This window comes from Nerophis ophidion, linkage group LG26 (assembly GCF_033978795.1).
Source record: "Nerophis ophidion isolate RoL-2023_Sa linkage group LG26, RoL_Noph_v1.0, whole genome shotgun sequence".
Taxonomy (NCBI): domain Eukaryota; kingdom Metazoa; phylum Chordata; class Actinopteri; order Syngnathiformes; family Syngnathidae; genus Nerophis; species Nerophis ophidion.
The window spans coordinates 11,094,169-11,119,329 of record NC_084636.1 but is presented as its reverse complement, the minus strand read 5'-3'; the positions used below and the strand labels follow the sequence as shown (position 1 = coordinate 11,119,329).

General features: G+C 37.0%; 2 protein-coding genes across 2 annotated transcripts; both read right to left on the bottom strand.

Moving 5' to 3' along the window:
* Nucleotides 1–66: 66 nt before the first annotated feature.
* bsnd (barttin CLCNK type accessory subunit beta) lies at nt 67–4,575 on the bottom strand. Its single transcript, XM_061888475.1, has 4 exons — nt 4,283–4,575; nt 4,154–4,209; nt 4,032–4,072; nt 67–830 (listed from the first exon to the last, which is right to left on the bottom strand). Exons 1-4 carry the CDS (start codon nt 4,457–4,459, stop codon nt 748–750), a joined length of 357 nt encoding a protein of 118 aa, XP_061744459.1. The 5' UTR covers nt 4,460–4,575; the 3' UTR covers nt 67–747.
* A 3,528-nt stretch (nt 4,576–8,103) lies between these two features.
* si:dkeyp-51f12.3 (uncharacterized protein LOC107988041 homolog) lies at nt 8,104–23,872 on the bottom strand. Its single transcript, XM_061888046.1, has 3 exons — nt 23,599–23,872; nt 23,225–23,536; nt 8,104–8,852 (listed from the first exon to the last, which is right to left on the bottom strand). The coding sequence occupies exons 2-3, from the start codon at nt 23,488–23,490 to the stop codon at nt 8,654–8,656; spliced, it is 465 nt and encodes a 154-aa protein (XP_061744030.1). The 5' UTR covers nt 23,491–23,536; nt 23,599–23,872; the 3' UTR covers nt 8,104–8,653.
* Nucleotides 23,873–25,161: the final 1,289 nt, after the last annotated feature.

Below are 25,161 nucleotides of genomic sequence, written 5' to 3'. Positions count from 1 at the left end.
CTGGTGTGCCGTGGGAGATTGTCTAATTTCACTTATTTGGGTTAAAAATATTTTTTTGCAAACCAGTAATTATAGTCTGCAAGAAGGCTATGCAGAACGAAACTGAAACTGAACGGGCTACAAAGTAAACAAAAACAGAATGCTGGACGACAGCAAAGACTTAATGTGGGGCAAAGACTGTGTCCACAATGTACATCCGGACAATCAACAATGTCCCCACAAAGAAAGGATAAAAACAACTGAAATATTTTTGATCGCTAAAACAAAGCAGATGCAGGAAATATCGCTCAAAGGAAGACATGAAACTGCTACAGGAAAATACTAAATAACGAGAAAAAGCCACCAAAATAGGAGCGCAAGACAGGAACTAAAACACTACACACAGGAAAACAGCAAAAAACTCAAAATAAGTCATGGCGTGTTGTGACAGGTGGTGAGAGTACACCTACTTTGAGACAAGAACTATAGTGGTTTTGGTTTAATGTCATATCCAACAATCGCGAGAACGACTTTTTATTGTCAATATCAGCTACTGAGTTTCATTTTTTTTTTTTTTTTCTGCGGGTGGTGTGCCTCCACATTTTTTTTATTAAAAAATGTGCCGTGGCTCAAAAAAGGTTTAAAAACAGTGGCCTAGTGGTTGGAGTGTCCGCCCTGAGATCGGTAGGTTGTGAGTTCAAACCCTGGCCGAGTCATACCAAAGACTATAACAATGGGACCCATTACCTCCCTGCTTGGCACTCAGCATCAAGGGTTGGAATTGGGGGTGAAATCACCAAAAATGATTCCCGGGCACGGCCACCGCTGCTGCTCACTGCTCCCTTCTCCTCCTAGGAGGTGATCAAGGGGATGGGTCAAATGCAGAAGACAAATTCCACCACACCTAATGTGTGTGTGACAATCATTGGTACTTTAACTTAATATTTATTTAGAACTATAGAGAAAAGGCAGTGTGGCAGTCAACTTATATTTTAAGTAAAAGTACATTAATCTATTTTTTTTCATGTATTTTATTAATTTAGAAACTTACTCAATAATATTTTATTGCTCTCATTCAAAAGTTGACAATTAAAAAATATGAATCTGTATTTATGTGTACAGTAAATGCACATATGTATATAGATAAATGCTTAATATATGTATATATACATATATACACACTATGTATATATTTATTATCATCTAAAATAATTACGTATATACACATACATTCATAAAAGACACTAAAAATGTACAAAACCCAAAACCAGTGAAGTTGGCATGTTGTGTAAATGGTAAATAAAAACAGAATACAATGATTTGCAAATCCTTTTCAACTTATATTCAATTAAATAGACTGCAAACACAAGATATTTAATGTTCCAACTGAGAAACTTGTTGTTTTTTTGGCAAATAATCATTAACTTAGAATTTAATGGCTGCAACACATTGCAAAAAAGTTGGCACAGGGGCGTTTTTACCACTGTGTTACATGGCCTTTCCTTTTAACAACACTCAGTAAACGTTTGTAACTGAAATAAGCAGGGGCGTCCATGATAGCATTGCTTGGATGACACTATATGTTGCTCCAAAACCTGTATGGACCATTCAGCATTAATGGTGCCTTCACAGATGTGTAAGTTACCCATGCCTTGGGCACTAATACACCCCCATACCATCACAGATGCTGGCTTTTCAACTTTGCACTTGTAACATTCTGGATGGTTCTTTTCCTCTTCGTTCCGGAGGACACGACATCCACAGTTTTCAAAAACAATTTGAAATGTGGACTTGTCAGACCACAGAACAATTTCCCATTTTGCATCAGTCCATCTTAGATGAGCTCAGGCCCAGCGAAGCCGGCAGCGTTTCTGGGTGTTGTTGATCAATGGCTTTCGCTTTGCATGGTAGAGTTTTAACTTGCACTTACAGATGTAGCAACCAACTGTAGTTACTGACTGTGGTTTTCTGAAGTGTTCCTGAGCCCATGCGATGATATCCCTTACACACTGATGTCGCTTTTTGATGCAGTACCGCCTGAGGGATTAAAGCTTAGTAATATCATCGCTTACGTGCAGTGATTTCTCCAGATTCTCTGAACCTTTTGATGATATTACAGACTGTTGATGGTGAAATTCCTAAATTCCTTGCTATAGCTCGTTGAGAAATGTTCTTAAACTGTTCGACAATTTGCTCATGCATTTTTTTCACAAAGTGGTGACCTCACCCCATCCTTGTTTGCGAATGACTGAGCATTTCGTAGAAGCTGCTTTTAAACCCAATCATGGCACCCACCTGTTCCAAATTAGCCTGTTCACCTGTGGGATGCTCCAAATAACTGTTTGATGAGCATTCCTCAACTTTCTCAGTCTTTTTTGCCACTTGTGCCAGCTTTTCTTAAACATGGTGCAGTCATCAAATTCCAAATGAGCTAATACTTTCAAAAAATAAGAAAGTTTACCATTTGGAACATTAAACAGCTTGTCTTTGCAGTCTATTCAAATGAATATAAATTGAAATGGATTTGCAAATCTTTGTATTCTGTTTTTATTTACCATTTACACAACATGCAAACTTCACTGGTTTTGGAGTTCCTCAATACCGGGGTCGAGCGGAATATATGTTGGGTCAGGAAAAAACATGAGGCTATATTATCCCTACAAGCCTGTTTCGCAGTCAAGGGATTTTATGATGATTTCATAAAATCCCCTGACAAGCAGGGAAACACGCACGCTGTTTCATATATATATATATATATATATATATATACATACATATATATATATATATATATATATATACATACATACATACATACATATATACATACATATATATATACATACATACATATATACATACATACATATATATATATATATATGTATGTATGTATGTATATATATATATATATATATGTATGTATATATATATATATGTATGTATATATATATATATATATACATACATACATACGTATATATATATGCATGTATACATGTGTATATCAATCAATCAATGTTTATTTATATAGCCCTAAATCACAAATGTCTCAAAGGACTGTACAAACCATTACGACTACGACATCTTCGGAAGAAACGACATAAGGGCAAGGAAAACTCACACCCAATGGGCAGGGAGAATTCACACCCAGTGGGACGTCAGTGAAAATGATGACTATGAGAAACCTTGGAGAGGACCTCAAATGTGGGCAACCCCCCTCTCTCGGGGAATATACATATATACACACATATATATGTGTGTGTATATATGTGTCATCCAAGCAACGCTATCATGGACGCCCCTGCTTATTTCCGTTACAAGCGTTTATATATGTGTATATATAGACACACATATACATACATATGTTTCTATATATACACAATTATGTGTGTATATATGTAAACACATATGTATGTATATATATGTATGTATGTATATACATATATATTTGTGTATATATAAATATATATACGTATATATGTGTGTATATGTATTTATAGTTATATATACATACATATATATGTATGTATATATGTATATGTATACTACCATTTAAAATAATGTAAAAATTGTACACATACCAAAAAATTTAATATATATATATATATATATATATATATATGTCTTGATTGGATTATCCAGAGAATAGTGCTCGATACCGTGGTAGAGCGTAATATGTAGGTGTGGGAAAAATCACAAGACTACTTTATCTCTACAGAACTGTTCCATGAGGGGTTCCCTCAATCATCAGGAGATTTCTGATGATTGAGGGAACCCCTCATGAAACAGTTCTGTAGAGATGAAGTAGTCTTGTGATTTTTTCCACACCTACATATATATATGTATATATATATATATATATATATATACTATTTAAATTGAAAAATATTACTAATTTATATATATAATCATGACTGATTTATTATATTTAACTACTAGAATAAATAATTCTTACACAAAATACAAAGAACATTAATTATTGACGGTCTGGTTAAATATATATAAAACAATTATTTTCATTAGACTATTAGTGACAATGTTTGCCCCACCTGTGATGTTGTCATCATGTTGATCTTCATCCTCATGCACCCTGCAACACACACACATAAAAGTGTTAAGTGTGTGTGTCTTAAAGTAGGATGTGTGTGTATGTGTGTGTGTGTGTGTATACCTCTCATCTTGCATCGCCTCCGTTTTCACATCCCAAACACCGACCTCCAAAACGACCTAAGACACACACACACACACATGCAGTGACGTCCCGTTCAACAGCACCCGCTCTAGTCTCCCCACCACCAACCTTGGGGTAACACTGACAGAGGCTCCATATCGTCCCCGCCAGCACCATGGCCACACCCAGGGCGCACATGGTGGCGTAGACGTGCGCCCGCTCCCTGGTCATGATGAACAGGCCCAAGGCCACCACGCACCAGCCCGCCACGATCAAACCGTAGCGATACGGCTTCCCCTCCGCCATGACTCCTCACGACTGAGTCCTGAAGGCTGAGGGCGGCGGTTTAAATAGAGAAAAGGCACTTAAGGTTCCGCTCTGCTGCCTCGTAAAGCCCAGAGTCGAGGCCGAGACACGTGACCTTGGAGGTCACCCTGAGGCAGGAAGGGGAAAACACTTCTCAGATGTGTGAACGCCAACAACAACTTCATTTTGCTTATTAATGCATCACAGCAAATCATAGCAATCCACGTATACTAAACCAGTGAAGTTGGCACGTTGTCTAAATCAGTGTTTCCCAATCAATTGGTACCGGGCCACAGAAGCATTTTTAATTATTTTTTTTAATTAAATTAACATAAAAAAACATAAGATACACTTACAATTACTGCACCAACCCAAAAAAACTCAATTTTTCATGACAAAAACAACAAAAATCCCCCCCGCCGGGATGCAGGATAAATTATCAAGCGTTGACCACTGGTTTAAATGGTAAATAAAAAACAGAATACAATGATTTTTGAATCCTTTTCAATTTATATTCAATTGAATAGACTGCAAAGACAAGATATTTAACATTCGAACTGGAAAACTGTTATTTTTTTAGCTCATTTGGAATTTGATGCCTGCACTATGTTTCATAAAAGCTGGCAAAAAAGACAGAGAAAGTCAAGGAACGCTCATCAAACACTTATTTGGAACATCCCATAGATCAGGGGTGTCAAACTCAAATACAGAGTGGGCCAAAATTTTAAACTGAACAAAGCCACGGGCCAAGGTTGAACAAATTAACCTTTTAATAGGGACCTGCGGGGGGGTGTATATTGTAGCGTCCCAGAATAGTTAGTGCTACAAGGGGTTCTGGGTATTTGTTCTGTTGTGTTACGGTGCGGGTGTTCTCCCCAAATGTGTTTGTCATTATTATTTGGTGTGGGTTCACAGTGTGGCGCATATTTGTAACAGTGTCGGCATTGTTAATACGGCCACCCTCAGTGTGCCCTGTATGGCTGTTGATCAAGTATGCCTTGCATTGACCTGTGTGTGTGCGTTAAAGCCGCATATATTATGTGACTGGGCCGACACGCTGTTTGTATGGAGGAAAAGCAGACGTGACCACAGGTTGCAGAGAACGCTAAAGGCAGTGCCTTTAAGGCACGCCCCCAATATTGTTGTCCGGGTGGAAATTGGGAGAAATTCGGGAGAATGGTTGCCCCGGGAGATTTTCGGGAGGGGTAGTGAACCTCGGAAGTCTCCTGGGAAAATTGGGAGGGTTGACATTTATGAGTATTAGCAGTGAATGCTGTGTTACAGCGAAACTACCGCTGTATAACACCGGCGGGCCAGCTCTAATGTTAATTTGACATTGCCTCAAGGGCCAAATGAAATTACAGGGAGGGCCAAATTTGGCCCGCGGGCCAGAGTTTGACACCCATGCCATAGATGAACATGCTATTTTGGAACAGGTGGGTGCAATGATTTGGTATAAAAGTAGCTTCCATGAAATGCTCAAGTCATTCACAAACAAGGACGGGGCGAGGGTCACCACTTTGTGAACAAATGTGTGAGCAAACTGTCAAACAAATTAAGAACAACATTTTTCAATATTGCACGGAATTTAGGTATTTCACCATCTACGGTCCATCAGAGAATCTGGAGAAATCACTGCACATATACGATGATATTACGGACCTTCGATCCATCAGGCGGTACTACATGAAAAAGCGACATCGTGTGTAAAAGATATCACCACATGGGCTCAGGAACACTTCAGAAAACCACTGTCAGCAACTACAGTTGGTCGCTACACCTGTAAGTGCAAGGTAAAACTCAACTATGCAAAGCGAAAGCCATTTATCAACAACACCCAGGAACGCCGCCGGCTTCGCCGGGCCCGACCGAGCTCATCTAAGATGGACTGATGCGAAGTGGAAAAAGTGTTCTGTGGTCTGACAAGTCCACATTTCAAATTGTTTTTGGAAACTGGACTGCCGGACCAAAGAGGAAAAGAACCATTCGGACTGTTACAGGCGCAAAGTTGAAAAGCCAGCATCTATGATGGTATGGAGGTGTATTAGTGCCCAAGGCATGGGTAACTTACACATCTGTGAAGGCACCATTAATGCTGAAAAGTACATACAGGTTTTGGAGCAACATATGTTGTCATCCAAGCAGCGCTATCATGGACGCTAACTAAATGCTAAGGCCAGAAGCTACAAGCCACACAGAAGACGACAACAACACAAGTCAAACCTGCCTGGACTCCCGTAAGTTGTTTATTTTGATAATGTTCTCCGCGTACCTTTGAGTGTAAACGCTAGCTCGTTGAAAGGCACTTTCAACTGTCCCACATATGCTAGCAGAATAGTTTCATTGTCAACCCATAAAGTGAAGTGAATTATATTTATATAGCACTTTTCTTTAGTGACTCAAAGCGCTTTTACATAGTGAAAGCCAATATCTAAGTTACATTTAAACCAGTGTGGGTGGCACTGGGAGCAGGTGGGTAAAGTGTCTTGCCCAAGGACACAACGACAGTGACTTGGATGGCGGAAGCGGGGAATCGAACCTGGAACCCTTAAGTTGCTGGCACGGCTGCGCTATCAACCGAGCTGAGCCGCCCCATGCATACATAATCATGTAAGAAATAACAATTACTGTAAATTCCGAACTGTTTTCTTTCCCCTACTTTTGACCTCTGCGGCTTATAAAACGGTGCGGCTATTTTATGGATATTTCTTCGCTGTCGGCCCTATTTAATTAGTTTAAAAAAAACAAGCAAACGCACTGATAACGTGTGATATTGTTTGTGCTACGGCGCCATCTTTTGGAGGGGTTTGCTCACTGCAGGTGCTGCTCTGTCCTTCCACTTGGTCCTTTCAACCGGAAGTAGAAGTGCTGTTCAGTCTTCTGGCCGCTCTACTCGTATGGATTCTTCCTTCATCACTCCGAGCAACGTTTGTAAGTTTTTGACAATGTATCAAACTATTCATACTTGCTAAACCTTCCAATATGTGAGGACTGCACGAGTGTTTTAATGCATGTTTGTATGTGCTATTGTACTGTCATCAAGTAGCATGAGCTAATATGTGTAGTTGGTATTATTAACTAGAGATAATATGTGTAGTTAGTATTATTAACTTGCAGCAAAATTATTGTTGTACTGTTTCTATTTCACCGAAACGTCACCGTGGCGTTATTGAGTCTGTTTAGCTGATTTGGAGAGCTAGCTTGCGGGTCCATCTTGCTGACTCAATATGATTTCCAAAAATACGACAGACCAGCGTGAAAACAAACAGACAAAAATATTTGTGAGACATACTTTAATTGCACTTAAAATATTAAAGACAAAGCAGGATTCGTACCACAGCAAGTTTTAAATCGCGCTAACACTGAACTTTTCTGGAAAAATATGCCAGAGCAGACTTGTTTCACTTAAATGAAAATCCTGAAAGAAAAGTTGAAAAATCAAAAAAATATATATTTATTTTATTTTACTACACTCATTCAACATATATTTTTTTGTATTTTGTTGACTCAAAATTTATTTTTTTTTAAATACAATTTGTTTATTTTTTAAATGCTGAAATACTTTTTTCAGTGGCTCCATCTTGCTGACTCAATATGAGTCCCAAAAAAGACGACAGACCAGCGTGAAAACAAACAAACAAAAATATTTGTGAGACATACTTTAATTGCACTTAAAAATATCAAAGACAAAGCAGGATTCGTACCACAGCAAGTTTCAAATTGTGCTAAGACTGAACATTTCTGGAAAATTATGCCAGAGCAGACTTGTTTCACTTTAATTAAAATCTTGAAAAAAATGATGAACATTTTTTTAAATATATTTTATTTTACGTAACTCATTCATTATATATATTTTTGTATTTTTATTGACCCCCCCCCCCCAAAAAAACACACATATATATATATATATAAAAAACTTTTTTTTTTTAAATGCTGAAATACTTTTTTCGACAATTGCTTTCAACACAACAGGGTGCAAGAAAAGAGCCTAAGTCCCGCCTCCTGATGCTACTTATAGATCCAAAGGCGGAAAAAAAATTTGCCAGTGTGAAAAAGAGGCTAATGTTCAAACAGGAAGTGGTGGGCGTCGTCAAGGCAACAAAGTGTGAGTCCTGAAGGAGGTCCCGGTGGAAGGCACACGGAATGAAAACCAAAACCGGAAGTTAGCCCGGACAGCGTGCGGCGTTCGCATAGTTAAGGCACCGAGTGCAACATGTCCACCGGGGGGCGACGTTCGAGCCGCTCGCCATGCTCTCGGATCTTCATCACAGTGTCGTATGACGGGGGCGGGTCCATTGTCCAGGGGGGCGGGGTCGACGATAAGGCCGGTTCGGGGTCTTGCGCCTCGCCGACGGAGTCCGTCGACATTTCCCGGCGAATTCGGTCCAACCTCCTGAAAGGGGAAACGGCAAGACTTTATTGTGCGTTTTACAACATTTTCCCACTTTGTCGTCGACCACCATGCTTGACTGTAGGAATGCTGTTCCTGGGATTAAGGTATTGTGGCCAAACGGCTAGATTTTTTGTTTCATCTGACCACAGGTCTTATCTTTGTCCATGTCCACTTTTAACAGTGACCTTGAAACCACTTTTCATCTTCACACCCTGTTCCAAAGTGGATTTGATTCCGATTGGTTCGAAATGAAGGTACGTAAACTAACGTTGTTGTTCTAGCAAACATCTCGTTTTTAGCTCCAAATAAAATAAAAAAAACATTGTAAATGATGTCATACATCATCACTGCCACTAGGGGGTGTCTTGTGTTGAAACAATAACATGGCATAAAATAAACCCCTGGTAAGTTTTAAAAAAAATAGCTTTAATTCAGTTTTAAATTGGTGGAATTTTGTGTTTTTTTTTTTAAGAATTAAGCATTTAAAAAAAAATAAAACGCAACGTAGTTTTTGGGCGACAGGCCAAGTACGATGCTAGTTCAATGCTAACGCCAGAAGCTACAAGCCACACAGAAGACGACAACAACACAAGTCAAACCTGCCTGGACTCCCGTAACTTCCAGCCATCCATCCATTTGCTACCACCTGCCCCCCATGAGTTGTATTTGTTTATTTTGATAATATATGTCCACATTTTGAGTTAAAAGACGCTAGCCTTTTGTTAGCTTTAGGAAGCTAACTAGTTGAATGGCCACCCTCAACTGTCCCACATATGCTAGCAGAATATTTTCACAATCATGTAGAAAATAACAATTACCGTTAATCCGAACTGTAAATCGCTACTTTTTTTTCCCCCTACGTTTTAAACTCTGCGGCTTATAAAACAGTGCGGCTAATTTACTGATTTTTCTTAGCTGACAGTTATAATGCAGTAGTTAAAAAACCCAAGCAAACACACTGTAATATTGTTTGTGCTACGGTGCCATCTTTTGGATGAGTTTGCTCACTGCAGGTGCTGCTCTGTCCTTCCACTTGGTCCTTTCAACCGGAAGTAGAAATGCCATTCAGTCTTCTGGCCCTCCGTAGCATTTCTACTCATATGGATTCTTCATTCATCACTCCGAGCAGCGTTTGTAAGTTTTGCAATATAACTAAAACAATTCATACTTACTAAACCTTTCCGATGTGTGACGACTGTAGGAGTGTTTTCATGCATTTTTGGACGTGCTATCTCAATGTCATCAAGGTAGTGTCGTTAGCATTAGCTAATATGTAAACAAAAAAACTAATAACCCCCCAAAAATCTTTACGATTTTCAAATAAAAAAGATGGATTTGAAAGCTAAAAAAAAAGATTTGGTAAATGAGACAAAATTATTCAATACTTATAAATGTAAGATACATAAATAAAAGAAAGCTCCGCCCATAAGATTGAAGTTGCGTATTAACAAAAATAAATAAATATTTGCAAAAAAAAGTGGTTTTAAATAAAAAATAAAAAAAATGTAATTGAAATTAAAGGAGGCTCCGCTCACAAGATTGAAGTTGAGTCGGAAGGATTTGTAACGCAAAAAATTGAAACAAAAACATTATTTATAACCCCAAAAAATCATAATAAAACTTGTTTATTATACTTTTTTTATCACCCAAAAATTATAGTAATAATAACAATTTTTATTATTATGATTTTTTTTTTATAACCAAAACATTTTTAATAATTAAACTTGTGTTGTTAAGTTTTTTTTCTTTGAAAATATATATTATTACATTTTAATTTTAATTTCCCGGAATTTTGGGGACTTGTAAAAAGCATCCATTTTTCATGCAATTTTTTTTCGGTTGCAAATTCAATTTTTTTGTGTGGTTGCATAAAAACTTGTACACATTAAGACACCATTCAGGCATACAGTGTTGTACTTACAAAGAAATGTGCACTTAAAACACATCACGTCCTATTCAAATATCTTCCCGCTGGAAAATGTTGAGTGAATTGACGCCCCGTGCTGGATCCATGGCTGCAGATAGTGCCATCATTTTGATTTAAGTTCCCATAAAAAACAACAAATTATTAACATTAATCACAATCGAGTTAATGTAGCATCATGACACATTTCTCCCGTTTCATACGTCATAAAAAAGAATAAAATTACTTAAAAGATGCCGATATATCCCTAAAAAATTCACGTTTTATGACTTTATCCATTGTGTCTGGGGGGGTAGATACATATAAAGATATCATCCAAGGTGTTGGACACTTAGCAGAGCACGTCTTTGTTTACATTTCCGTTGAAGTCCGTCAAACTTAAACACGCGCGTCTGCAGAACATTCTGTAATGATCCATCCATAAAGGTCTTGCCTCAAACACGTCACCACAACAAGACAAACTGTAAACTTCGCCACATGTCTTCGTGCTCTGCATGTCCCACACGCCTAATATGGAGAAATAGCCTCGTTCCTCGAGGCAAAAAAATGATGCAATCACCAGACTTGGCAGATGTTAATTAAGTTGTTGAATTAAAAAAAAAAAAAAAAATGCTATTTTCTGGTTTTAATATGGAATCACTTCATTCGGAGTGGAAAAAAATCACCATGCAAATGTTCATTTCCGAAGCAAACACCCGCATCAGGTTTAATGTGTTCATTAGTGCAGTGTTTTTCAACCACTGTGCCGCGGTAGTTAAAAAAACCCAACCAAACACACTGATAATGTTTGTGAGGCTTATAAAACAGTGCGGCTAATTTACTGATTTTTCTTAGCTGACAGTTATAATGCAGTAGTTAAAAAACCCAAGCAAACACACTGCAATATTGTTTGTGCTACGGTGCCATCTTTTGGATGAGTTTGCTCACTGCAGGTGCTGCTCTGTCCTTCCATTTGGTCCTTTCAACCGGAAGTAGAAGCGCCGTTCAGTTTTCTGGCCGTCCATAGCATTTCTACTCGTATGGATTCTTCATTCATCACTCCGAGCAACGTTTGTAAGTTTTACAATATAATTAAAACAATTCATACTTACTAAACCTTCCAATGTGTGACGACTGTAGGAGTGTTTTCATACATTTTTGCTCGTGCTATCTCACTGTCATCAAGGTAGCGTCGTAAGCATTAGCTAATTAGTACACTAGGAAATTATGCAACTTCGCCTAATTGGTCCCCAAAAATATTTTTTCCTCATATCAATAACTGTAGAGCTCGGCAGGGCAACCACGTAATACTCCACGTTAGTAGGTGGCAGCAGGTAGTTGTTTGTAAAAGTCGGAATGTGTCGGGTGAGACGACGACGGTTTGTTGTGATCGCAATATGCAGGTAAAAACGTATATAATGCTTAAACCAGAAATGAACATAAAGAAAAGGCAACGAAGCGTAGGAATTGCTATGCAGAACACAAGTAAAACTCAACTGACTACCAAGTAAACAGAAACAGAATGCTGGACGACAGCAAAAACTTACGCCGTCTTGAAAGTATTATATATTATATATTTTATCTGATTTTTGAAATTAGTTTGCTTGTTGATGATTTGATTGCTTTGTAAAAGTCGGAACGTGTTGGGTGAGACGAGGACGGTTTGTTGTGATCGCAATATGCAGGTAAAAACGCATATGCTTAAACCAGAAATGAACATAATGAACAGGCAACGGAGCTGTCAGTTTGTTGGTGTCAAACCCCAAGATACAGAGGAGGGAGGCATTTTGCAGGAAAACGTGATTTAATTTAAATACTAAGACAAAAACAAACAAAGGGTTCAAACAAAAAGCGCGCACGTGGGCGGATAACAAACAAAAGGCCTAGCGTGGAATTTAACAGGTATCTATCAGGAAACAAAAGTCGTACCTCTAAAATGAAAGAACAAATTGGAAGCAGGGAACAAAAAACAGTAAACTACAAACATTAAACGAATATAGCTTACCGCTACGCTGCCAAGACACGACAAGAGCGACAAGAAGTGACATCGACAAGACAATAATCCGGCACTGACTGGAAGACAAAACAAGTACAAATAGGACCGGGCTGATTGACACCAGGTGTGGCCAGATGCCAATCAGCCGCAGCTGAGGGGAAACAAAGCACTCAGGGAGACAAACAGGAAGCTGAACCAAAATAAGAGTGCGGACAGGAACTAAGGACAGGAAATACTAAATAAACAGAGGCGGAACGAAAACACAAACAAACTGTCAGTGGCAAGCCTGACAGAAGCGTGGGAATGGCTATGCAGAACACAAGTAAAACTGAACTGGCTACCAAGTAAACAGAAACAGAATGCTGGACGACAGCAAAAACTTACGCCATATTCAAAGTATTATATATTACATATTTTATCTGACTTTTGAAATTAGTTTGCTTGTTGATGATTTGGCATGTCTCAGTAGGTGGCAGCAGGTAGTTGATTGTTTTGTAAAAGTCGGAATGTGTCGGGTGATCACAATATGCAGGTAAAAACGTATATAATGCTTAAACCCAAACATAAGGAAAAGGCAACGAAGCGTAGGAATGGCTATGCAGAACACAATAAAACTAAACTGGCTACCAAGTAAACAGAAACAGAATGCTGGACGACAGCAAAAACTTACGGCGTCCTCAAAGTATTATATATTATATATTTTATCTGAGTTTTGAAATTAGTTTGCTTGTTGATGACTTGGCATGTCAGTAGGTGGCAGCAGGTAGTTGATTGCTTTGTAAAAGTCGGAACCTGTCTGGTGAGACGAGGTTGGTTTGTCTTGATCACAATATGCAGGTAAAAAGGTATATAATGCTTAAACCAGAAATGAACATAAAGAAAAGACAACAAAACTTAGGAATGGCTATGCAGAACACAAGTAAAACTGAACTGGCTACCAAGTAAAGAGAAACAGAATGCTGGACGACAGCAAAAACCTACGCCGTCTTCAAAGTATTATATTTTATATATTTTATCTGAGTTTTTAAATTAGTTTGCTTGTTGATGATTTTGTTGGGTTTTATATTGTTTAGTTATATTTATATGGTCATTATTATTCTGTGACTGCACATTGTTTGCTTGTTTTCTTATTAATGCCTTTATTTTTTTCTGTATCGTGTAGTTATAATTATATGTTTTTACTTGTAATTGTATGGAGTTTGTGGACCCCGGGAAGACTAGGGGGTTGTTGTGGCAACCAGCTAATGGGGTCCTTGATAAAAAAAAAAAAATCAATCAACAATTTCCACACAAAGAAGGATAAAAAAACAACTTAAATAGCCTTGCTTGCTAACACAAAGCAGGTGCGGGGGAATAGCGCTCAAAGGAAGACATGAAACTGCTACAAGAAAACACCAACAAAACAGAAAGGGCCACCAAAATAACAGCGCCCGACAAAAACTAAAGCGCTATACAGGAAAACGCCAACAAACTCAAAATAAGGCACGACGACCTGGTGGAGTTTAATTTTTTTTTAACGTTTTCTGCCGGTAGTGTGCTTCCGGAATTTTTCGATGAAAAAAAAACTTGCCTTGCCGCAAAAAAATGTTGAAAAACACTGCATTAGTGTGCAGTTAAAAAAAGAGTATTTACACCTAGGAGAGCTGTTGCAGCAGGTGGATCAGCATGAATCATGGCTCCGACACGAGAGATGTCAATTGGAACAGAGGACAGGATTATCAAACTTCTTCCAGAAGTTGCAAAAAATGTTTTGAATGTTCACGGTCAGCTGTGTCTAACATCTGGACCAAGTACAAACAACGTGGGAAGGCCAGCAGACTGGTAGACCGAGGAAAACATCAAAGCGTCAAGACAGAAAACTTTAGGCAATATGTCTTGAAAATGCAAAAAGAACGAAGAACAAACCGGAGTCCCCGTCTGTAACCGAACTGTCAGAAAGTGCCTCAGGGAAATGGAATTTCCATGAATTGATTAACGTGGACCCCGACTTAAACAAGTTGAAAAACTTATTGGGGTGTTACCATTTAGTGGTCAATTGTAAGGAATATGTACTGTGCAATCTACTAATAAAAGTTTCGATCAATCTATCAAATTTAAATTCAAGAAAGCTAAACAAAAGTCGTCGTTAACATCTAAACATAAACACCAAGGTTCCAATGGACTAAGGCAGGGGTCCCCAAACCTTTTGACCCGGGGGCCACATTGAGTTACAAAAAATTTGGCCAGGGGCCAGGCTATGTATATATATATATATATATATATATAGATATATAGATATATAGATGTGTGTGTATATATATATATATAGATATATAGATGTGTATATATAGATGTATATATAGATATATATATATACATATATGTATGTATGTATATATGTATGTGTATATATATATGTATGTATGTGTATGTATATATATATATATATATATGTGTGTATGTATGTATGTGTATATATATATATGTGTATGTATGTATGTGTATATATATATATGTGTATGTATGTATGTATATATGTATGTATGTATGTGTATATATGTATGTATATATATATATATATACAAACCCCGTTTCCATATGAGTTGTGAAATTGTGTTAGATGTAAATATAAACGGAATACAATTATTTGCAAATCCTTTTCAACCCATATTCAGTTGAATATGCTACAAAGACAAGATGTTTGATGTTCAAACTCATAAACTTTTTTTTTTTGTGCAAATATTAACTTAGAATTTCATAGTTGGGAAAGGGCATGTACACCACTGTGTTACATCACCTTTGCTTTTAACAACACTCAATAAACGTTTGGGAACTGAAGAAACTAATTGTTGAAGCTTTGAAAGTGGAATTCTTTCCCATTCTTGTTGTATGTAGAGCTTCGGTCGTTCAACGGTTCGGGGTCTCCGCTGTCATATTTTACGCTTCATAATGCGCCACACATTTTCCATGGGAGACAGGTCTGGACTGCAGGCGGGCCAGGAATGTACTCGCACTCTTTTTACAAAGCCACGCTGTTGTAACACTTGTCTTTCTTGAAATAAAACAATCCTCACATTGTTAACAATCGTAGCCACCAGCAGCAAGAGCGTTTCGGACCGAGAAAGCGACGATTTCCCCATTAATTTGAGCGAGGATGAAAGATTCGTGGATGAGGAAAGTGAGAGTGAAAGACTAGAAGAAAAAAAAAAAGACTATACAGTGGGAGCGATTCAGCTGTTATTAGACAAATTTACTCGGATAATTCAGAAAAATCCCTTATCTGCTTATTGTGTTACTAGTGTTTTAGTGAGATTATATGGTCATTCCTGTACAACCTGAAGTTCGGCCCCGCACCTTTTTTCAGCACCAGTCAAAGGGTGGTGGCGATGCCCATCTCTGCCCTTCGCAAGGGACCCTCTTCGAAACATGATCTTTCGAAATGATCGCTGCATAATACACTGTACTTTGTGTGTGTGGTCAAATCCAACCGTGTTCGCTTGACCGCTCTGTTCCATAGTAAAGCTTCACCGTCATCTTTCAAAAATGTAAACAATGAAACACCGGCTGTGTTTGTGTTGCTTCCCACCTACCCACCTACAGCTTTCTTCTTTGACGTCTCCATTATTCATTGAACAAATTGCAAAAGATTCAGCAACACAGACGTCCAGGATACTGTGGAATTATGCGATGAAAACAGACGACTTATAGCTGGAACAAAATGTCTTCTACAATGCGTGACGTCACGCGCACGCATCATCATACCGCGATGTTTTAGCATGATACTGCCGCGTGAAATTTAAAATTGCAATTTGGTAAACTAACCCGGTCGTATTGGCATGTGTTGCAATGTTAATATTTCATCATTGATATATAAACTATCAGACTGCGTGGTCGGTAGTAGTGGGTTTCAGTAGGCCTTTAATTTCTTTTAATGTTTTTCGAAGCCAGAAATTCTCCATTTAAAATGACTTTAGTTTTTGCTTTTTCGCTACAAAATGAAACAACCGAGTCAGCATCCTCCAAGTCTGGTGACATGTTCATGGGCTTGTATCTTCCCTCACAGGAATTCAAGATTCCAAACCAAAATGTGCCACATTTCCTCAAATGGTTGCCCTAAGTGTCATCCACCTGAACACAGTTCAGTATGCGCCTCACCCCAAATAAATGTTTTACTTAAAAAAAATGCAAAAAAAAGTGACTTCACTGCAAGAACTGCTGTGTGTTTCACTGAGCAGAAGAAGAGTCATCAGGAAGGAGACATTAAATAATAAATGAGGTCTGTTTAGCGTTTGCTTACATGAGCTTTAGCAGAGGTGAGACCATTGATCCTAAACACACACACACACACACACACATTCTTATATTTCTTACCTTCTGGAGACCGCCGAAAAATTACCGACCTCTTTAGGACCACTCTTTCTAGATATATAAAGATGTGTATTTACAACATTAATAATATATACATACTATGCAAATATAAACAAGCTTGTTGTAAAAAAAGAGTTGGAATTTCACAAGAAAAAGTTCACAATTTCACAAGAAAAACGTAGAATTTTGCCGGTATTATAATAAAAGTCGTCATTTTACTCAACGCAAGCCAAAATTTTTCAAGGAAAACTGGACATTTGTGCAATATTATGATAAAAGTTGGAATTTTACTCAATAACAGTCGCAATTTTACGAGAAAAGCTTAAAATGTTGGCAATTTTATGAAAAGGGTCGTAATTTTAATCGACAGAAGTCACAGTTGTATAAGAAAACTTGAAAATGTTGGCATTATTATAATAATAATCAAAATTTTACTTGGCAAAATTATGACAAAGGTGATCATTTTACTCAAAATAATTAACTATTTTACCAAAACAACACAAAAATTGGCAATATTATGATAAAACTCAGAGTTTTACATGACAAATGTCACCATTTTGTATTAAAAACTAATAATTTTACATAAAGTAATAATTTTACATAAAAAAGTAATCATTGTACGAGAAAATATTGTAACATTCCAAAAACAGAAAGAATATTAATTCCCCCCCCCCCAATTTTATAAAAAAAAAAGTCAACACATTGTGAGAAAAAGACTGCTTTTAGTTATTTTTTTTAAATTGTCTGTTTGTAAATGTTTTTTAAACTTTGTTATTTACTTCCAAAATTTACAAGAAAAACTGAACATTTGTGCAATATTATGATAAAAGTTGGAATTTTACTCAATAACAGTCGCAATTTTACGAGAAAACTTAAAATGTTGGCAATTTTATGAAAAGGGTTGTAATTTTAATCGACTGAAGTCACAGTTGTATAAGAAAACTTGAAAATGTTGGAATTATTATAATAATAATCAGAATTCTACTTAGCAAAATTATGACAAAAGTGATCATTTTACTCAAAATAATTAACTATTTTACAAAAACAACACAAAAATTGGCAATATTATGATAAAACTCTGAGTTTTACATGACAAATGTCCCCATTTTGTATTAAAAACTAATAATTTTACATAAAAAAGTAATCATTGTACGAGAAAATATTGTAACATTACAAGAACAGAGAGAATATTTATTTTCCCCCCCAATTTTATAAGAAAAAAGTCGACACATTGTGAGAAAAAGACTGCTTTTAGTTATTTTTTAAAATTGTCTGTTTGTAAATGTTTTTTAAACTTCATTATTTACTTCCAAAATTTACAAGAAAAACTGAACATTTGTGCAATATTTTGATAAAAGTTTGAATTTTACTCAATAACAGTCGCAACTTTACGAGAAAAGCTTAAAATGTTGGCAATTTTATGAAAAGGGTTGTAATTTTACTCGAAAAAAGTCACAATATAATTAGAAAACTGTAAAATGTTGCCAATGTTACGACAATAGATAGATAGATAGTACTTTATTGATTCCTTCAGGAAACTTAAAATAATCAGAATTTTACTTGGCAAAATTATGAAAAAAGTCATTATTTTACTCAAAATAATTCACAATTTTCCAAGAACAACACAAAAATTGGCAATATTGTGATAAAAGTCCGAATTTTACATGACAAATGTCACCATTTTGTATTAAAAAGTAATAATTTTACATAAAAAAGTAATAATTATACATAAAGTAATAATTTAACGTGAACAAATTTCAACAATACAAAAACAAAATATATTAATTTTTCCCCCCAATTTTATAAGAAAAAAGTCGACACATTGTGAGAAAAAGACTGCTTTTAGTTTTTTTGTTTTTTTTAATTGTCTGTTTGTAAATTCTTATTAAACTTCATTATTTACTTCAAGTTACTATAGTATGTCTCTATATACATTTTTATTTTATTAATTTTGGCCAAAGCGGGCGAATTTTAATGTCTTCCACACACTTGTTATTACATATGTTGGCCAGAGGGGGAGCACTTCAACTTTTTACACACACTTGTTATTTCATATGTTGGCCAGAAGGGGGAGCACTTTTACAAGCGACACACAAGTCAAAATTTTACAAAGAAAACTGGTCATCTGTACAATATTATGATAAAAGTTGGAATTTTACTCAGTAACAGTGGCAATTTTTAAAGAAAAGCTTAAAATGTTGGCAATTTTATGAAAAGAGTCGTTATTTTACCCGACAAAAGTCACAATTCTATAAGAAAACTTAGAAATGTTGGCAATATTGTGACAATAATCAGAATTTTACTTGGCCAAATTATGACAAATGTCATAATTATACTCAAAATAATTCATTATTTTACAGGAACAACCAAAAATAAAAGGCAATATTGTGATAAAAGTCTGAATTTTACAAGAAAAACAGCTGAGAAAGGCTCCAGCGCCCTCTGCGACCCCATAAGGGACAAGCGGTAGGAAATGGATGGATACAAATGTCACCATTTTGCGTTAAAAAAGTAATTATTTTACATATAAAAGTAATAATTTTACAGGAAAATATTACAGAAACAGAAAGAATATGACAAATTGTTCCCAATTTTATGAGAACAAAGTCAACACATTGTGAGGAAAAGACTGATTTTTTTTTTTTTTTTTTTTTTTCATAATTGTTTTTTAATCTTCATTTTCTTCATTTACAATGTCTCCAAATACATATTTATTTTATACATTTTGGCCAAAGGGGGCGCATTTAAGTTTATTTCACTCACTTGTTATTACATATGTTGACCAGAGGGGGAGCACTTCAAATTTTCACACACACTTGTTATTTCATATGTTGACCAGAGGGGGAGCAATTTTAAAACCGACAAACAGTCGATTTTAAAAAAAATCCCTCCTTCTTGGGACCGCCCTCCTTTTGATAGATTTCACCACTCTATTAGATGCAATGTTATTGGGAGCATGATTTATGTCCTCACTTGTTCACACCTCCTCATATGGAAGCTACTTTTCCTTGTTGATGTCTCAAGAAGGGTAGAAGTACAAGAACACACACACTCTGCACGCAGGGACATCAGATCAATGAAGAGTTGAGGAGTAATTTTAACCGCATCTTTTTCAAAAGCATCTTTATTATTGCAGGTGTATTTTACTGAGGGGCTCAGTCTAACATGTGTTTTATATGCAATACAGAGCACATTTCCCCAAATCTTTGCAGAAACGTTGCTTTTGGAGTCATTTCCCAGCAGGCACGAGACATTAAAACAACGTTGAGAACTCGTTGAATTAGGTCCGGATGTTGATCAACTCAAACCTAATGTTGAAACAATGTGCTTTTTGACGACGTTTAATCAATGTTGGGTTCTGACGTTGATTTGACAGTTGAATTTTGGTCATTTTCCAACCAATATTCTTCCAACGCAAATACAACGTTGAAAATATATGCTTTTGACAATGTTTAATCAATGTCAGGTTGTGACGTTGATTTGAAGATTGAATTCTGGTCATTTCCCAACCAACGTTAGACATCAACGTTGCCTCAATTTACAAATCCAACTATTTTACAACGTTGTTTCAATTTCAGTTTTAAAGGACATGTATGTATAATCAACATGGTATCAATGTCTTGTGCCGGCTGGGTTCCTTATTGCGTGTTTGTTCCTATACCAACCAGGGCTGCCCCCAAATTTTTTTTTACAGGTCCCCATTACAAAAAAATGTCATGCTTTTTTAATTATGTGAAACAATTTTTATACATTTTATATACAACCCTGACAATAATTTGATTTTTGTTTTGTACTTCAAATTAATATTTATATCAATATTTTTGTGTGCAAAATAAAACAAAAATACATATTTTTGACTACATTAAAATACTGTAGTGTAGTAGACCTAAGTATTCATCATGTACCACCATAATGACAACATTAAATATAATAGTGTAGTAGACCTAATTATTCATCAAGTACCACCATAATGACAACATCAAAATACAGTAGTGTAGTAGACCCAAGTATTCATCAAGTACCACCATAATGACTACATTAAATACAGTAGTGTAGTAGACCTAAGTATTCATCAAGTACCACCATAATGACTACATTAAATACAGTAGTGTAGTAGACCTAAGTATTCATCAAGTACCACCATAATGACTACATTAAATACAGTAGTGTAGTAGACCTAAGTATTCATCAAGTACCACCATAATGACTACATTAAATACAGTAGTGTAGTAGACCTAATTATTCGAGTACCACCATAATGACAACATTAAATACAGTAGTGTAGTAGACTTAAGTATTCATCAAGTACCACCATAATGACAACATTGAAATACAGTAGTGTAGTAGACCTAAGTATTCATCAAGTACCATCATAATGACAACATTAAAATACAGTAGTGTAGTAGACTTAAGTATTCATCAAGTACCACCATAATGACTACATTAAATACAGTAGTGTAGTAGACCTAATTATTCATCAAGTAGCACCATAATGACAACATTAAAATACAGTAGTGTAGTAGACCTAAGTATTCATCAAGTACCACCATAATGACAACATTAAAATACAGTAGTGTAGTAGACTTAAGTATTCATCAAGTACCACCATAATGACTACATTAAATACAGTAGTGTAGTAGACCTAATTATCCATCAAGTAGCACCATAATGACAACATTAAAATACAGTAGTGTAGTAAACCTAAGTATTAACTGACGGAGATAGATATCTGCATATATCCATATTTTAGAGTTATTTCTTTTTCTGGTCATATTTGAAGCAGCTAGTGTTTTTCCATTTGTTCTCTTTTCTGTTTGCCCGCAAGTAAACTGTGTGTGTGTTAGTCTTGAAGCTTTGGAATGTAAGAAGTTGGAGTACTCCCTAAATATCTTATCTTTAGTTGAACAAAGAACTTGTATGTCCCATCTGGGGAGGGTGGGGGCTGGTTGCGTATTCAAGAAGTAGTGTCTTCCCGTTTTAATGTTAAATCAATTTGGGCAATGCGATTGAAAGGTTGTATCTAGATTGGTCTCCCAAAACTTTGGTATTAAAATATCAAAATAAGCTACTCATTGTCTGGGATTCATTGAAAATCCGCTTGTGTGTCATTGAAAGAACTTGGGAGAGACCAGCAGGTTAAATTCCCAGCAAGAGAAACACCTGGTCCAACGCAACATAACCGAAGTAGCACATATCCGGTCCTCTCCAAGGTTTCTCATAGTCATCATTGTCACTGTCACCGACGTCCCACTGGGTGGGAGTTTTTCCTTGCCCTCATGTGGGCTCTACCGAGGATGTCGCTGTAGTTTGTGCAGCTCTTTGAGACACTTGTGATTTAGGGCTATATAATTAAACATTGATTAATTGGCTTTAATTTTAACATTAAAACCAGGCGGCATAGCTCGGTTGGTAGAGTGGCCGTGCCAGCAACTTGAGGGTTGCAGGTTCGATTCCCGCTTGTGCCATCCTAGTCACTGCCGTTGTGTCCTTGGGCAAGACACTTTACCCACCTGCTCCCAGTGCCACCCACACTGGTTTAAATGTAACTTAGATATTGGGTTTCACTATGTAAAGCGCTTTGAGTCACTTGAGAAAAGTGCTATATAAATATAATTCACTTCACTTCACATTGAAATATATTTTTTTAATAAACCCATCCATCCATCCATCTTCTTCCGCTTATCCGAGGTCGGGTCGCGGGGGTGGCAGCCGAAGCAGGGAAGTCCAGACTTCCCTCTCCTCAGCCACTTTGTCTAGCTCTTCCCGGGGGAACCCGAGGCGTTCCCAGGCCAGCCGGGAGACATGGTCTTCCCAACGTGTCCTGGGTCTTCCCCATGGCCACCTACCGGTTGGACGCGCCCTAAACACCTCCCTCGGGAGGCGTTCGGGTGGCATCCTGACTATATGCCCGAACAACCTACCATCCCAACTCATTCCAGACCGGCACTAGTGCTGTGCAGCACAGGAGGGGGTGAAATTTGACACTATATTATTTTCAGTGACAGAGCAGGAAGCGGCTGGGAATATTTCATATAAAGTGCCCTGTTATTTATTAATTGACATTTTAAATACGCCTTTTCACGGAAAAAAAAAAGATAATGTAGTGATAATAAATATGTTACCTACCGCTGAATGGCCAGGGACTGTTGCGGGCTGAACCGGGTCCCCGTGCGCGGGTGCAGCAGGAAGTGTCCCGGCACCGCCACCTGCAGGTTCTTCATGGCCATGCACAGCCCGCTCACCAGCAGGCCCACGCCCCCCAGCCCGAAGAAAAGACCCACGCCGAACCACGGCGCCGAGTGGTTCGGTAACCCCACGCACAGAGCCACGGCCCCCCCGGCGATCATCATGAGCACGCCCAGGAAGAGCAGCACTCCCTGGGGCAGCGGCATCTCCGGAGTCCGCCCCTTACCTCCGGGGGTCTCCGCGCGCCTCCGCCTGCAGACAACACCTCCAGCACATAAGCGGAAGAAGTCAAAAGAACGAAAATACTTTCCTACCTGCTTGCGAAAAGATTGTTCTAACATGGCGGTTTTTTTTCTCCCCGCATCAACACTCATCTCGTCCCCGCACAGGCGCTCCGCCAGGCGGGGGAAACACTCCCATCGCCTCGGTCCGCGCCTGCTGGTGCGCAAACATGTCCGGCTTGCCTGCACTGGTTTGCGGCTAGAAAGAGCTGTCCTCGCCGGGGAGACGCCTCATGTAGGCTGGGGACGCCTTTTTTGCCGTGAAGCAACAGAGGAAGTGTGGATTTGTGGATGTGTTTTTTTTTTTCCTGTGTTTTTTTTTTTTTTTTTTTTTTTTTTTTAAATAAGGAGGGGTTTTCTGTGACGAGAGCAGGCTGGGCTGGGCGCCTTTCCCCCTGCCTCCTTGTTGCAGACTCTGCAACAATACCGTGCATTATTACCATTGGCCATAATAGTAACATTGGCTTTATTTTAACAAAAAAAAAAATCTTAGGGTGCATTAAACATATCAATCAATCAATCAATCAAATAATCAATATTTATATAGCCCTAAATCACTATATTGCAATGGTCACCAACCTTTTTGAAACAAAGAGCTACTTCTTGGGTACTGATTAATGCGAAGGGCTACCAGTTTGATACACACTTAGATAAATTGCCAGAAATAGCCAATTTGCTCAATATACCTTTAACTCTATGTTAATATTAATAATTGATATTTATCTTTGTGTAAACACTGATCATCTTAATGATTTCTCACAATAAATATATATAAAAACAGATAAATAAAAAATACAATTTAAAAAAAGGGTATTTCTGTCTGTCATTTTGTCAGACTTTTTTTTTCCTTCTACGGAAGGTTTTTTGTAGGGAATAAATGATGAAAAAAACCACTTAATTGAACGGTTTAAAAAAGGAGAAACTACGAAAAAAAATGAAAATTACATTTTGAAACATAGTTTATCTTCAATTTCAAAATTCAACCGAAAAAAAGAAGAGAAAGAACTAGCTAATTCGAATCTTTTTGAAATAATTAAAAAAATAATTTATGGAACATCATTAGTCATTTTTCCTAATTAAGATTCATTTTTAGAATTTTGATGACTTGTTTTAAATAGGTTAAAATCCAATCTGCACTTTGTTAGAATATATAACAAATTGGACCAAGGTGTATTTCTAACAAAGACAAATCATTTCTCCTAGATTTTCCAGAACAAAAATTTTAAAGGAAATTCAAAAGAATTTGAAATAAGATTTATATTGGATTATATAGATTTTCTAGATTTGCCAGAATATTTTTTGGGGAATTTTAATCATAATAAGTTTGAAGAAATATTTCACAAATATTCTTCGTCGAAAAAACAGAAGCTCAAAGGAAGAATTAAATTAAAATGTATTTATTATTCTTTACAATAAAAAAACAAGTTTACTTGAACATTGATTTAAATCGTCAGGAGAAAAGAGGAAGGAATTTAAAAGGTAAAAAGGTATATGTGTTTAAAAATCCTAAAAATAATTTTTAAGGTTGTATTTTTTCTCTCAAATTGCCTTTCTGAAAGTTATAAGAAGCGAAGTAAAAAAAAAATAGAATTTATT

Coding starts and splice junctions, on each gene's coding strand:
- bsnd (XM_061888475.1), bottom strand. CDS start 4,459: ATGGCGGAGGGGAAGCCGTATCGCTACGGTTTGATCGTGGCGGGCTGG. Junction 4,210..4,282: donor TCTGTCAGTGTTACCCCAAG/GTTGGTGGTGGG, acceptor TGTGTGTCTTAG/GTCGTTTTGGAGGTCGGTGT. Junction 831..4,031: donor ACATGATGACAACATCACAG/GTGGGGCAAACA, acceptor ATCACCTCCTAG/GAGGAGAAGGGAGCAGTGAG.
- si:dkeyp-51f12.3 (XM_061888046.1), bottom strand. CDS start 23,490: ATGCCGCTGCCCCAGGGAGTGCTGCTCTTCCTGGGCGTGCTCATGATG. Junction 8,853..23,224: donor CAGTCCCTGGCCATTCAGCG/GTAGGTAACATA, acceptor TTCCCCTTTCAG/GAGGTTGGACCGAATTCGCC.